Source organism: Chiloscyllium plagiosum, chromosome 28, assembly GCF_004010195.1.
Source record: "Chiloscyllium plagiosum isolate BGI_BamShark_2017 chromosome 28, ASM401019v2, whole genome shotgun sequence".
In the NCBI taxonomy this organism is placed as follows: Eukaryota; Metazoa; Chordata; class Chondrichthyes; order Orectolobiformes; family Hemiscylliidae; genus Chiloscyllium; species Chiloscyllium plagiosum.
The window spans coordinates 35,276,971-35,293,764 of NC_057737.1; the positions used below are offsets into that span (position 1 = coordinate 35,276,971).

Sequence of the window (16,794 nt, forward strand, 5' to 3'; positions counted from 1 at the left end):
ATGGGGACAGTGCTGAGCTGGAAGTTTGGAACTGGGGTGAGGTGGTGGAAGGGGAAATGAGGAAACTGTTGAAGTCCACATTGATGCCCTGGGGTTGAAGTTTTCCGAGGCGGAAGATGAGGCCTTCTTCCTCCAGGCGTCAGGTGGTGAGGGAGCGGTGGTGAAGGAGGTCCAGGACCTCCATGTCCTCGGCAGAGTGGGAGGAGGAGTTGAAATGTTGGGCCACAGGGCGGTGTGGTTGATTGGTGCGGGTGTCCCAGAGATATTCCCTAAAGCGCTCTGCTAGGAGGCGTCCAGTCTCCCCAATGTAGAGGAGACCGCATCGGGAGCAACGGATACAATAAATGATATTGGTGGATTCTGTACTGTTTGTCCTGTTCGGTTCAATGGATAGGTGGGTTAGAAAATGCTGGATGCAGTACAATATAGCAAACTTTTTGAGGATATCCATTTTGGTAGGAAAATGAAAAGGCAGAATAGTTTTGAAATGAGGAGAGACTGGGGAATGTTTGCATTTAGAAGCACCTTGCTACCTTTGTGCATGTATCTCAAAAACACAATGTGCAGGTACAGCAAACAATAATGTAAGCAATAGTTTGTTAGTCATCAGTACAAAGCAGATTGCAGTATGAGTAGTCATACTGCGAATTTACAGGACATTGGTAAAATTTTAAATACCGTGTGTTGTTTTGGCCACCTTATCTATTTGCCTGAGAGGGAGTGCAACTAAGGTTCACTATACTGGTTTCTACAATGAGGGCTTCATCACATGAGAAGAGATTGAGTACACTAGATGTATACCTTATGCATTTAAAAATGCTACGTAATTGATTTCTATTTGAATTAAAATAGTTATTAATCAGCATGATACTTACTACTAAATGATAAATTTACTTACAAAGCTTTTATTCAGAGGCTTATTAATGGTATTAGACTTTTCATGCTCTGGTTCTTTTTCAGGGCAAGGAGGCTATGGTGGATACCTACCCTATTATCAACCTGGTAAGAAGCTCTGATACATTATCTAGTCATTGTATCCCTCATACATGAAGAGGATCCTCAATTGTGTGAATTTCAAAAATAATGTTAATGCTAATTTATATTTAATCTGGAGATGAATCTTATTCTGTAAGAAAGTTTTGATATTGAAGCCAGAATAAGATTTCAACTTCCTTAATCATCTGAATGAAAAGCATATTGTATATTCTAACTCAACAGGTGGGGATACACCAATGAAGTAGTCTTTAAGTAGTTTTAGAACTACTGTTCTGTTTGTTACACAAGCATAAACATACCAAAAGTTGCCCAGTGCACCGATCATGATTATTATCTTTGCACATTTTAATGTAGTCTACTGATCAATTTGGATTGAGTTACAATAATGTACTAACCCACGCTCATCCTTTAACGTAACCAACACAGGGCTGGTGTAGATCTTTCTCAAGAATTTGGATAGTCAGCATGTGGTAAATTAATAGTCACTATATTATATACAACTGTTTTAAATTTATTGGATTACACAAATAGGTAAGATAATCTTAAACAGGAATTGATGTGATACTCAAGACTACTTTGGCTGATACAACACTGTAGCAATTTACATGGTTTTATTTAAAAACAATGACCATTTTGATATTGGGCATTGAATCATGCTGTTAGAATTGACCACACAATGACATTGAAAAATGTGCAAAACAGGGACAAACCAACAGCACAAGAAAAGTGATAAAGATATTCAAAGTGGTATACTTAATAATATGGTTGATCAGTAGTCTGTTCTTTGATAAAGACAACACTAACAGGGCAGTGTTTTGTCTGGCAGGTGCAAAGATTCAGTAAAGAATGAATAAACTAGTACAAGGAGTCAAAGATGAACCAATGTTGGTTGTGCAAGTGAGAATGTATTTCTGAGATAGAGATCTCTAGAAGGTTTAGCATTTTGGAAAATTAGGTTAAAATTATTTTATAGTTAGTCATTGGTAACAATAATGAACTTCCAACTAAATTGTTGAGGCAAATGACTCATTTAACCAAAACTTTTCACAAGATGACTGGATTTGTTTTTTTGTGTAGGCCACTACAGTCACGCAGTTGAATTTCTCTTGTTAAAGTGGAAGCAGACGTGAGGAAATTCTGCATCATAGTTAAAGTAGAATATCTACTTGAAAATTGAAAGTGTTTTTACATTAGCACTTGTTTAATTCTGATTGTAAGACAATAACACCTGCAAGCCAGCTTTCCATTCTTACATTATTAAACCTGGCTGAATTCCTAAACATCAAAATTATTGACCGATGCAAACACTTCAGTGGTAACAGATTCAGATTTAGCAGTGAGAAAGGAGAGGGTGCTCGCACACACTAATCTCTCATAATGCTCACTGACATGTGTAAATGCAAAAGCACCTTAAAGTAGGAAATGGAGATATCACAGAAGGGAGGAATACAACAGAGCTAGCAAAGGACTTGCAATACGCAAGAGGAAACATTGTATTGATGGAAAATATGAGGTTATCTTGTCACACTTCAAAAAAAAATTACCATTTGATGGAGGTAGCATAAGTCTATCTTTGACTAATGTTAGCACCATACAGAGGTGCATGGGAAAAGAAATTGCAAAAGAGAGGCTGTTTTCATTTTTAATGTTGCCGAATAAATTACTTTTCAGGAGTTGGAATTGGATACGGAGCTGGAACTGGACAGCTAGGAGGTCTACAGACCGCAGGTACCAAATATTCAGTATGGTGCTCTGGAATTTCAAAGTTGGACTAAGTTGGCTCTCAAAATATCACATTAACTAAATCACTAAATATAAAGAGCCGTCTCCATCAACACCTCAGTCTCTTCATCATTTTTAAAGTCACATAAAGGGACACATCTGCCTTCATTATTTCAGGCCTTCATTTTTATCTCTTTAATATTCAGCTGCATCTAGACCCATCTCTTTCTTTAAAAAGGGAACTCACATTATCATTATTGACACTGCTGAGAGCATGTTTCTAAATCTCCTACTTTACATTTGTATTTGATTCCACAGGTTAAACCCCTCTTATATCTATATTATCTCGGACTCTCAAAATTTTAATCGCTCATGATTTATATCTAATTCTCAGCATCACCTTGTATTCACATCAATATCTAAGTATCCTTTTGAAGATGGATGTCGAAATACCACATACAACCACATGGTCTTCCACTTATGGCCTCACTGTTGTTCTATTTAAAGTTTTATTAGTTATATGTTTTCATCCTTCTATTTCCATTCTGTGCTATCCTTCATCTTCTCTTTTCTGCATATGAGGAGACATATCCCAAATCTACCTCATCCAGAACGAGGGTCGAACCTGATGCCATTTTCATGATTCTGATCTATGTGATAACCATCTGAACAACTGAACTAACTGTACTCCACTGTCCACTACATCTACTAACTTTTTAATACTTTTCAATATATCTGCATTCAGAAGCAACTGAATCAACAGAGATCACACAGAGAAGAACAAGCATTGATGTGGGAGCAGGAGTTGACTAAGGACTCTCAGGGAGCTGCCTGTGCCTAGAGTGGTCAGGGAGCATTTGATTTATTGGTGCAATCTTGGAAAATGGGCATTTACGGTTCATATCTAATTTCTCTTGAGAAGGCGGTGAATAACTACCTTCTTGAACTGCTGTAGTCCATTTGGTTTAGGGGGACACACAGTACTGGGTCAAAAGGGATTCTTCAGGATTTTGATTCAATGTGAATGAACAATGCTGATAATTTCTAAGTCAAAGTGGTGTGTCTTGTAAATGTTCTAATGCACCTAGTGTGCCTTTTGCTCTGGGCCTTAGAGGCCACAGGTTTGAAAGATACTTTTGAAGAAGCCATTACGAGTTGGTCCAATGTATCTTGTATATAGTACATACTGCAACAACTGTGTGCCTGTGGTGGACGTAACAAATGTTCAAGCTGATGTATCAGGTGTCCGTGAAAAAAGGTGCTTTGTCCTAGATAGTTGAGATTGTTAAATGTTGTTTCAGTTGGTTCCTGAAGCAAGTGGGTTGTATTCCATCACACTTTTTATTAATTCTTTTTAAATAGTGGTAACCCTTTTAGGGGCCAGTAAATCATGGAATAATTGAGAAGAATCATAGAATCCCGACAGTGAGAAAGCAAGCCATTTAGCCCATTGAGTCTAAGCCAAACCTCCAAAGAGCATCCCATCCAGGGACCCAACCCCTCACCCTACCCCTGTAAATTTGCATTTTCCGTGGCTAATCCACATAGCCCGCACATCTCTGGACACTATAGGACAATTTAGCATGGCCATCCACCTAAGTGAATTACTCTTTGCAGAATCCCTAATCTCTGACCTGCTTTTGTAGTCCCAGTAATGGTAATGGTTGAGTATTCCATGATGATGAAGCTATTGAATGTGAAGTGGAGGTGGTTAGATCATGTCTTGTTAGAGTTGGCCAGTGTCTGACAATGTATATGGTACAACTACTATTTTCCTTTTATCAACACAAGCTTGAATGCTATACAGACTGTGCTGCATGTGGGTATGTACTGCTTCATATCTGAAGAGTTGAAAATGGTACAGAGAATTATGCAATCATCAACAAACATTCCTACTTTTGATCTTATAATGGTGGGAAGGTCATTGATAAACAGCTAAAGGTGGTTGAGCATAGGACACTACCCTGAAAAATTCCTGCAGTGACATCCTAGGGCTATGATAATTAGCCTCCAAAAAACAGATACATCTTTCTTTGTGATAGGTAGGCTGCCGCATGTGGAGAGTTTTGCTCTGTGGCTCTTACTGACTGTGATTTTAGTCCACTTTTTAAATGCTGCACTCAGTCAAATGCTGTATTTATTTCAGGAGCTAATTCACCCATGACATTCAGATCTTTTGTCCATGTTTAGAACATGAGCAGGTTATTGGTAAAAAGTGCTATTTGATAACATTGTCGATGACATCTTAGATTGTTTTGCAGAAGTTTGAGAGTAAACTAATGGGATGACAACAGCAATTTGAAATTTATCCAACTTTTGTGGACTGGGAAAACATGGGTGAGTTTCCCTTTGTTAGGTAGATGCAGGATTGTAACTGAACTGGAATAGCTTGGCCAGAGGAACAATAGAAGAGAGAACAAAGAACAAAGAAAATTATAGCACAGCAACAGGCCCTTCGGGCCTCCAAGCCTGCACCGATCCAGATCCTCTGTCTAAACCTGTCACCTATTTTCTAAGGATCTGTATCCCTCTGTTCCCTGCCCATTTATGTAACTGTCTAGATACATCTTAAATAACACTATCGTGCCAGCTTCTACCACCTCCGCTGGCAATGCGTTCTAGGCACCTACCACCCTCTGCACAAAGAACTTTCCACGCATATCTTTCTTAAACTTTTCCCCTCTCAATTTGAACTCGTGACCTCTAGTAACTGAGTCTGGGAAAAAAGCTTCACACTATCCACCCTGACTATACCTCTCATGATTTTGTAGACCTCAATCAGGTCCCCTCTCATCCTCCATATTTCTAATGAAAATAATCCTAATCTACTCAACCTCTCTTCATAGCTAGCACCCTCTATACCAGACAACATCTAAGTGAACCTCCTCTGCACCCTCTCCAAAGCATCCATATCCTTTTGGTAATGTGGCGACCAGAACTGTACGCATTATTCCAAATGTGGCTGAATCAAAGTCTTATACAACTGTAACATGACCTGCTAACACTTGTACTCAATACCCCATCTGATGAAGGAAAGCATGCCGTATGCCTTCTTGACCATTCTATTGACCTGCGTTGCCATCTTCAAGGTACAATGGACCTGAACACCCGGATATCTCTGTATATCAATTTCCTTAGGACGTTTCCATTTACTGTATAGTTTGCTCTTGAATTGGATCTTCCAAAATGCATCACCTCGCATTTGCCTGGATTGAACGCTATCTGACATTTCTCCGCCCAACTTTCCAATCTATCTATATTCTGCTGTATTCTCTGACAGTCCCCTTCACTGTCTGCTACTCTACCAACCTGAGTGTATTCTGCAAACTTGTTAATCAGACCACCTATACCTTCCTCCAGATCATTTATGTATATCACAACAACAGTGGTCCCAGCACGGATCCCTGTGGAACACCACTGGTCACAGTTGTCCATTTTGAGAAACTTCCTTCCACTACTATTCTCTGTCTCCTGTTGCCCAGCCAGTTCTTTGTCCACCTAGCAATACACCCTGGTCACCATGCAACTTCACTTTCTCCAACAGTCTACCATGGGGAATCTTATCAAATGCCTTACTGAAGTCCATGTATATAACATCCACAGCCCTTCCTTCGTCAGTCAACTTTGTCAGTTCCTCAAAGAACTAATTTTGGAACACAGGTCTTCAGGATGCAACTGGGATGTTATTGAAGGCCTTTGCTGTATCGAGTGGGCTAAACCAGTTTTTGATGTCATGTAAATGAAACAAATTTGACTGAACACTCTTATAGATGGTATTTGGGTCCTCTGAAGAATGCCAAGATGGAAAATTCACTTCACATTTCTGACTAAATATAGTTCCAAATGCTTCAGCCTTGTTCTTTGCCAGTTAAACACTGGTCTCTCCTGTCATTGGTGACAATGTTATTCATGGAGCCTTCACTTTCTATATGGCACTAATTAGTTAAATCACTAACATAACTGAATATGGGAGAACTGTACTACAGGGCAAATTATAGCACAGGCCATAAGTTGACAAATTATGATAGAATGCAATTCTGCAGTTCTGATGATGCAGATTATTGAGCTCGATTATTACTCAGTTTATCTCATCAAGCATAGTGATGTTACCACACAATATTAGAATTCTAAGTATGAAGGATTTTGTTTCTAAAAGCTCTGTACTATGGTCATTCCTACCAATACAGCCATAGCTAGATGCATCAAGTAGACAAATTTTGGTGAGGACAAGGTAATCTTGGTTTTTCCTTCAGATTTAATTATCAACGCACTCAGCTTTGAATCACAGGGCTTCTGATTTTCACAGAATTTCAAACTTGAGCAAAAAGCATAAAGGTTTTCATTTCAGTGCAATCCTAAAGGAAAGTCACACTGTCGGAGGTGTCTTCTTTCAGATGAGACATTAAAATGAGGTGCATTTGCTGCTTCTGTCAAAGTAAAAGATTTATGGGACTATTTCAAAGATGAGCAGAGACATTATACCCAGTGTCTAGGCCAATATTGATGCCACTAGAAATAGATTATCTGGTCTTTATTATATTGGCATCTGTGGAAGCTTTGTATCTGCCTTCTGCTCAGCCACACACTGCTCCGCATTATCAAAGGGAAAGGACACAGAGTTTATGCTCAATGGAGATTGTACTCTTTTCACAGGATATACATACAGATGATGAGATGTGGTGAAATTTCCTCAGGCTGTTCAGGTTTCTGTAACAGATCTGCAATTTGCAGCCTGCTGTACTAAAACATTCTCAGTGAAGCACATCTGATCAAGATATCGTGATAGTTGTCATAATTCATTCAGAAGCAGATGGTTCATTGGAGATACGTTATTCTTCAAGGATCTATCTGTTACCTCCTGAGGGGGGTCTATCACCAAAATAATAGTGTACTAGACTCAAAATGTTAATTCTGCCTCATGGTCTCCACAAGTGCTGCCAAACCGGTTGAGATTTTCCAGCACTGTATGTGTTATTCAAATTTGTACCACTATTGATGCAGACAACAGACACAATAGGAACTTGATGACCACAAGGCCAATTGTAGAGCTATAATGATTTTATTAAGATGCAATTTAAATGCCTCAACAAATCTAGGAGCATCCTTCAATATGTCCTATTAAGGGTCTTCAAGATGTTTTGTCAGTTGCACAACCAAACTGCTGAGGGGAGTAGAACTGCAGGAAGTGGAAGTTGTTGAGCATGTAGTATCTGGGAAAAAAATGAGAAGGAAGAATTCCCTTCCACAGAAAGAGGCCAAAACATTGAATGTTTTAAGAAGGAGTTAGATATTGTCCTTGGGGATAAAGAGGTCAAAGGGTATGGGGAGAAATTGGTAACAGAGTACTAATTTGGATGATCGGCCATGATTATATTGAATGGCGGAGCAGGTTCAAAGGATTGAATAGCCTCCTCCTGCTTTTATTTTCAGTTTCTTCTGGATTTAACCTGAATAGATTTTCAGGTAAAGGAAATTAATCCAGCATTTTGTCTCTGGGTGAGAAGTTTTTGATTCAAGTTCCATCCGCCCCATAAACATGCAATAACATGCCAGAACAAGTTGATTCAAAAACAAAGGAATATATCAAAGAAGGGAGGATGGGGATGTAAATCAGAGAATAAGGAATTAAGTTGCTCTTATCTTTGATGGTTACCAGTTACTGGCCATGATTCCAGCAATGGTTGTATCAATAATATCCAAGACAATCTCCTCCAAGGAGATTAGAATATACTTGTAGGTCTCCCATTAACTTTTGCTGCCTCTAGTTGAGCATCCTTTTCCCTTTTAGGAGAAAGAAATGTGTTAGAGAATATCATGCAATCTGTTTTACTGATGTGGCTATCATGGTTGAATAGCTGACAGCATACGTAAACTGTGAAATGTGAGTGAGGCTTTCAGCAGTGTTAAAATGTTAAAGCTTAGTCAACATATAACATAGTTCTAACGGATAGAAATTGTTGGTAGTTAAGTGGTGGACATGTAGAGAATTGTACAGCATGTGAGGCTAGTTGTGTTATTGTTAGGAAATGATCTTTGAAGATGCATTTGCTAACCTTGACTACGTGACATTACTGAGGTTTTTGTAATATGTATCCAGGTCTTGAAGCTTTGACTCTTGGGTTTGATCACTATGCCTGTGTCTCTTCTGAATATGTGACTTGAGACATATTAATACAAAACCCTCCTTGCAGCCTCCTCCCTCCATCAGGATATCCAGAGTAGAGTGTAGAAAGGTTAGGAGCTGCTATCAAACATGTTGTGCCATTATTTAGTTTTCCTAAGTCCGGTTCACTTTCTACCTAACTACCAGCACCAGCTCCAGCTATAATAATCTTAATAGAGTTCTAGGCCTGCATTAAGCAGTACAGCTTCATTTTCATGACATTAACATTCTGTTAGTATGTCCAGTCCATTAACAATACAGTTAGCATTGCTTAGATGCTGAAAAGTTTGAACTGAATAGGCAGCACAAGATTGACAGAATGGCTATGTTCGAAGCAGCAGTAACAGATTAATTGTATATTGCTATATCTGCACTGATTTTAAGGACCTATCAAAGTTAGTGGCCAATTAATCGCCTTTACACTTGTATAATCAGAATAATATCTTCAATATCACTTACAAATAGTGTGGGGAGCAGATAACCAAAATAATATTTCTCTCCAATTTCATAAATCTATGACAACAATCTTAATTAGTCTTTTCTTTATGCCAATGTGTTTTGCTTTCCATAGTCAATACAATTATAACTCAGGTGGTCAATCTTCCATGCATTCCATGAATATTAACTTTTAAGAAATGCATCACGTTCTCAAAAATGTATTGAAAATCCAGATAACTTGTATCTATAAACATATACACAAACAAATCAGAAGCAGGAGTAGGCCATCCAGCCACTCAAGCCTGCTTTGTATATCATAAGGCTGCTTTGATTGTCATCTCAAATCCACATTCCCATCTAATTCTGATAACCTTTCAACCCTTTGCTTAACAAAACCTATCTACCTCTAACTTAAAAGTAGTCAAGCTTTCTGCTTCAACTCGGAGTGCTTTTGGGAAAGGAGGCCTAAAAACATATTTACAATGTTTCCCTGCACAACTGAGTTATCTGGTTAAAAAATAAGTGCAATTATAAAGGATAATGGCTTTTATTCTCACTGTGTTGAGTATGACAAAAGTTTTTTTTAAATTTTGTATCTGTTTCCACCATTTTATCATGTGAGTAGTCAATCCCAGCCCATTATGAATGAGGATATATAAGCTGTCTTAGTAAAATAATGTTTAATGGGCCAGATTTTGTATTGCAGGTAAACCTCCTAAACAGTATGGGGCACTGAGCCAGTTTGGGTATCCTTATGGGAGAGGTATGAGCAATTAATACTGGATTCATTTGCATTGAATGTACACATTATTTAGCTAAAAGTTAAGCAGTTGAACAGAACCTAATGTATTAATTAGCTGGTAATGTGAATATTTTATAAAGTATTTATGACTTGAGATCCAAATGAAGCATTGTAATTGTGTACATTTCATTCTTTGTCTAAATACTATGAACTTTTAAACAATAGTTTGTATTTATATAACATCTATAATGTAGTCAGGCACTTCACAGTTCTACAAAGCAAAGTTTGACAACAAGCTGTATAAAAAATATTGAGGTAAGTCATCAAAGCAGTATATTTTGAAGAGTTTCTTAAAACAAGGAGAATGGTAAGAGGGAATTCCAGAGCATGACATTAGCAGCTGAAGGCACAGCAACCAATGGTTGAGCAATTAAAATCAAGATGCTCAAGATCAGAATATGGATGCCTTTGAGGTTTATAGGGGTGGGGAAGATTTGGAGATAGGGAGCGAGGAAGCTGTGGAGTTATTTGAAAGCAAATATGCAAAGTTTTAAATGAAGATATCAGTGAACCAGGAATTAAGACGGTGAGCAATGAGGCTGATGAATGAATTGGACTAAAACCCAGTCAACTACAGGCATCTCCAATTTCTTCATTGAAATCTCTGGAGCCTCCTTCATCCTTAGCTGAAACAACTTGAGAAGTATCTTCGAAGAACACTGTTAAGACACTTAGAAGAACACTTAAAACATGTGCTAGATGTTGGTCCACAATGAACAATGTTTAATGACTAGAGAAGTACTTAGATTCATTTTTGAAATGTTTGATACTTTCTAAGTATTTGATAATGTAATATGTTTTGTCTGAAAGTCCTTGCCTTTAGGCGAACCACACGCCAAAAAATAGTGGTAGAAATGAGATTGATCTTCTGAGGAATTGATGATGCAGAGGAATGGTGCATTTAGAACACAACTCCATTTGCTTGAGCTACTAGCAAAGAAATAATGCAATTGACAGGAATGGTGGACGTCTTTTATTCTCATCGCCCTCAATGTCATCCTATTACATCTCCTATCCACCTTCCATTTCTTCCTGCTGAATGGGTTTCCCCACTGAATAAAAAAGTAATGTAAAATGCTGCACTCAACCACCGTTCCTGAAAATCTGTGTCATTACCTGAGTTTTGAAGAGGATAGTCTTTGTCTCCCAACTGAACTGAAGTCCTGAAGTTCTGAAAAAGCTTCATTGGTCCCAAAACGTTAATTCTGCTTTCTCTGCACAGATGCATCCAGATCTGCTGAGTTTTTCCAGCAGTTTCTGTTTTTGTTTCTGATTTACAGCATCCACAGTTCTTCCAATTTCTTTTATTCTGTAATGTAATATTGTATTTGTCTAAGATGATGCAATGCCACTGATTCCAGGGTGTTTTCCAGGCCAAACCTATTTTCCACCTGCTAAATACATTAATCAAATTTTACCAAGGTTCAACCTTAAGCTAAAAAATTACAAGTGTTTTAATAGTAGCCTATTGTAGTTCCATGCAGATTTTGTATTTAATGATATGTAGATAAGGTTTATTAGCAGTTTGGGGACAAAGGGCACATCTCAAAGTGAATGGAAATTTGCTCACAATTTGCAAAGACATCACTAATTGTATCAAATCAGAACTGATACTCCACAGTGTCACTCTATCATAGATGTAAAATATCTTAAAGAAAGAAAGCCCAGAGCATGTTATTTCAAAATGTTTCAGTTGACTTCAGTAATTTATAAGTTTCCTTATTTGAACCATTGCATTTAAGGGAAGAGTGCAGACTAGAAACTGAATATGAGCCTACTGGATCTCGCATAACTCAAATCATGATCATAATACAGTGCAGGCACCTAATGAGGCCAATAACTGAATCACAGGAAATTAGTCCATTGGTCTCATTTACTTATTACTGGTTAGCTGCAGGCAGTGATTGAGTACTCCTATAAAACATAAAGATTATCCAGAAGGGATCTTGTGGCACAGTAGTTGTGTCTTTACTCTGAGCTGGAAGTCCAGGTTAAAGTCTCCTGTGCCATGGAGGTGTGTCATAGCATGTCCAAAGAAGTTGATTACAATAACTGAAGAATGTCTAGCTTAGAGGTGACAGAGATTGGAATCAGAGTCCACAGCGGAATGGGAAAGACAATCATAGGTTATGAACATTGCTGACACCAGCTCATAGATGTGGAAGCAGTGTTCATAAATTAGATTTTAAAATGTTATAAATTACCTGAGAAGACAGCCAAAGGCACCCACAATTTGACTGTTAAGTGCCTGAAAGTATTGACTACAGCATACATGATTTAAACTGCAGCTATTCACTAATAAATTTCAATGGCAGCATTTAATGACCTCCCTGGTGGTTAGTTTAGTAGTGGAGAGATTTAGTTGTGTGGGAGGGTACACAGCATCCCTCTGCCTTCACCCTAAATAAGTTTGTGCTAGGACACGTTGTTGCTCAAGGCTGGAATTCAACTTGCAGCAGATATGGGGCTCACATGCAATGAGCATACCACCCAAATCCATTCTGGGTAGCTTCTCAGCTCCTGAAGGCTGCTTCATGCAAAGACACTCAGTATCTGAATGAGGGTCATGGTATCAGGAAGGGGATTCCACTGAGAACATACCACTGTCCTTGCTTCTAATCACCCAAACATTCACTTCCCAAATGCCCAGCCTGTAAATAATCTCACCATTATCATGCTGATATGCCTGGTTCAAGTCATGATTCAAATCTTCAAGTGTCTATAGGGTAGGTTAACCAGATTTTCAAAAGTCAAAATGATGACAGTTAAAAAGCCATGAGAAGATGGGACACTGATGACTAATATGTTGAGCGATAAATGAGTGATTTGCAGCTGAAATTGGGAGATCATTTGATGACATCTCTTGAAATGTGTCCAGCCAGAGTTGCCAGCCTTATGCCAAATTCTTGTACTAGAATCAGCAGTGGAGTCACTACTACCAAAACGTAGTGACCATTCCTTTGAATACACCAAGGGTGCAGTGGGTGAAAGAATACAGATCAGTAGCATGGAATGCAATGTGATATAGTGGGTGTTGACAGGAAGAAGGATTAAATTTTCTACAGATTATTTCCCCGACCCAGTTTACATTCAATAAAAGGGTAAAGGTGAAAAGTGGGATGTTTGAACTATTTTTAGGAAACAGTCGGGATAGCAGGATATTTGGTGAAAAACGAGGTCTTACTTGAATGTCTGGCCCCTAAGTAAGGCAACAATTGCCATCTCCCTGGTGATACTGTCATTCAATATATCTATTGGCTGTCATTGGCCAGTAGCTCTCTTCAGATGGAGCTGCTTTATCCTGGAGTGATTGATCTCTGTGAAGGGCTACCACTTGTTGTCAAGTGCACTTACTGAGTGACATATGCTATGGAAGATCTTTCCTGTTGGCACATCATTGAAATGACATAGGTCACCTGATATGTTTGAACAATTTGGGATCTGTTTGCATGCATAAAATAAATATGGTGTTATTAAATGTCTAAGAGAACAACTCTATTTCCGTTTGAAACTACTTATAGCAGTACAGCAGATCTATTATCTACAAAATTCACGTCTCTTCTCATATTTTGGCATTATAGATCTGAATTTAACTAATTACTTTAGTTTGGTCTACTTCTGAACAGCCTGTGGTTGGGATGAAAATAATTCAATCTAACGAAACAGCTTTTCTGTGTTTTTGAAGGATCCCCTTGTGCAATGGGAAAATATTGTGGCCGAAGGAGAAAATAAATAAATAATTGGAAAAGAAGTGACCTCAAGAATTCTGGTGCTACTGCATGATTCGGAATGTAAAGGATGGTGTGGAATGGAATGCCCCTCACCACCATCCCCCACCTTTCTTCATTTCATCTATGAAAAAATTTGGCTGCATACATTATCAGTATCTAATGGACTTTGTTATCAAAGAAGCTGTGCTATACACTGTGTGCTTCAAGCATTTAGGGACCAGCTTACAACTGAGTCCTTTGCTGTTAATCTCATTCATAGTAAACACCATCCTTGACTTGATTTGTTTGTTTTGTGACTCTAACTCCAGTATTTTTAAGTTATAAAATTGTGTTATTAATTTTTAGTGGCTTGTGCTTTGCTTTACAAACTGTACTGTGAGTGATACCTGGATTGTACAGCTGGGCCGTAGCTCCAACCCCTGCCATAATTTTGGTGCTGATGAAAATCTATTTTTGAGAATGGCAGCTGTATTCATACAAATGATGGCTCAACCCTAATGAGTGGGGCCTGAAGTGACCAATGCAACTTTTGCATATTGTTTTTCTATATGTTTGTCCACATGGCTAACAAGACTTTGGACTTGGAAGTCAAATTAGCTTCCTGGCCATAAGATTCCTGGAAAGATCTGGCTACTTTGGTTTGGTAGGCTTTGAAGTTTATACAAGCTGAATGACATTGGGACAGATTTTTCCCCTCCTACACTTGAAGCTAATTAATTTCTTACACACAATAAATTCAGGAATATTGGGCCAGTTATCCTACTTTATATTTCTTCCTACATTATTTTCCTGTACCCATTAACCCTGAATGGCTCAGACCGTCAGGTTCGGTATAAGGAAAACCTACTCCCAAGCTATGATAACATTAATCCTTCATCATTGGCAGTGGTGTGGCTAGGATGTTACTACCTCCAGGAGCAGGGTAAATAAATGAACTCGGCACATTTTAACAATCTGATTACCTCCACAGCATTAATTGGTTATGATTTTTATTTGATTGAAATATCCTCTTGGAATTCTGTCAAATGAATTAGTTGGGTTCAAATTTATCCAACAGATATTTTGCTCCTAAAATGAATAACTTTCCAATTAATCCTAGCTCATCCCCAATTTAGTAATATTGTAAAGCAGTTTAAAATCCTGCTGTCAAGAAATGAACCCCTGTCCATATTGCATGCTGTTATAAATTCTTACAGCACAACAGTGCAGTCTCAGGCATCATCTTCTAAAATTAATAATACAATAAGAGGATATATAGACATTATTGCACATGATTATTAGATTGTAACTGAAGGGGCCAACTGAATTGTGAAAATGCAGAAGCCCACCACAGCCACTCCTTTTCTTTCTGCTTTCTGTGTCCACTTTCTCTAGCGCTAATTTGTTTTTCTTTGACTGTCTTGTCTGTAAAGTAGAAATTATGATCAGCACTATTCTTGAAACAGGTTTAACCGTTAGATTTTTAACAAATTCAATGCCTGGATCAAAGTAGATTTGATATGAGCACCTTAAGTATCCTTCATAGATGCTGATCAGAATTTCTATTCTTAACATAACTCATTATTTCCATCATGCACCTCTTTTGATAAGTGATATGCTATAGTATGTAATACTTTACATCAGTCTGCGATAATAAGTACTGTAGCAGATCTTGAGCCCCAACATTGGTGTATTGCTTCAGGTTTGGTGTAATGCCCATTCGCTGTATCTTTATAAACTGTGTGAATGAGAAAATACTGGATGGACAACAATTCAGTAACAGCTTTGAAAATAAACAGAATTGTTTAAATATATATTTTCGGTAAGCAAATCATTGAACATTGAATACAACTTGATGTCTAAGTGAATGGAAAATATCATCATGAAGACTTTGGCACAGTTTTGGCCCAATTTGCACTGTACAGTCAACCAAGACAGGGCAATCTATTAAGTTTGTAGTGACACACAACTACACAGTGGGTGACTGTAAAAACAAGCAAGCACTCTGTTTTCCAGAACCCTTAATAATACTGACAGTTAGGCCTTCCCATAAAATGATTTGGCACTGAAATCAAAAAGTTTAAAAGTAATAAGGAAAGAACTAGAATTTGTCATTCCTTTCATGACCACAAGAAATTCAAAACTGTTTTACAATTAAGTATTTTAAAATGCGGTCACATATGGAATACAATAGGTAATTTGCATACGATGAGGTCCCATAAACAGCAATGACATAAGTAACCGAATAGTACATTAAAAATGCATTTAAAACATAAATCCATTATTCCAGTTGACCAGTCATAATGGTTAGAATCCAATTAAAGAGCATGCTGTTCACAAATAAGGTTTTCAGAATTAAGTTAGTGGTAATTTCCCAGATAAGGTTCCCAATAACGTTGAATTATATTCTTAATCTAAATTTTATCTTAAGTAGTTAATGAACAGGAGATGTTGTGGTGCAGTGGGTAGCATGCTTGTCTCTGAGGCAGAAGCTCAAGTTTCAAGTCCCACTCCAGGAACTGATGGCTGCAGGTGAGTTCATAATGTGGTCAACAGATGGTGGAAATGACATAGTTTAAAAACAAGTTAAGTAAAGAGGACCAAATTTAACAACTTATTTTTGAGAAAACTACTAGGTGAGGGAAATCCAGTAGACATTATCTTCTGGGACTTTTTTGGAAGTGTTTGATAAGGTGCTTCATGTTGTCTTACCACACAATTCAATCTTGTAAAGTATCAATAGAAATTCAATATGTTTGTTAGGGAACATACAAACAATTATTCCTGATAAAGGGCTTTTGCCTGAAACGTCGATTTTACTGCTCCTCGGATACTGCCTGAACTGCTGTGCTCTTCCAGCACCACTAATCCAGAATGAGCAGGAGTAGTCCATTTAGCCTCTCAAGCCTACTTTAACATTTAACAAATTCAAAAAGATGATCTGATTGTAATCACAAATCCAC

General features: G+C 38.0%; 1 protein-coding gene across 7 annotated transcripts in view; it reads left to right on the forward strand.

Moving 5' to 3' along the window:
- LOC122564109 (elastin-like) overlaps positions 1-15,648 on the forward strand; it is a 286,762-nt gene extending 271,114 nt beyond the window's left edge. For all 7 annotated transcript variants that reach the window (XM_043718676.1, XM_043718680.1, XM_043718675.1 and 4 more), the window contains 4 exons: positions 961-1,002; positions 2,668-2,724; positions 10,026-10,082; positions 13,807-15,648. In XM_043718676.1, the coding sequence (XP_043574611.1) occupies positions 961-1,002; positions 2,668-2,724; positions 10,026-10,082; positions 13,807-13,853 (203 nt within the window). In that variant the 3' untranslated portion in view covers positions 13,854-15,648. The remainder of the gene's footprint in view (positions 1-960; positions 1,003-2,667; positions 2,725-10,025; positions 10,083-13,806) is intronic.
- The last annotated feature ends 1,146 nt before the right edge of the window (positions 15,649-16,794 follow it).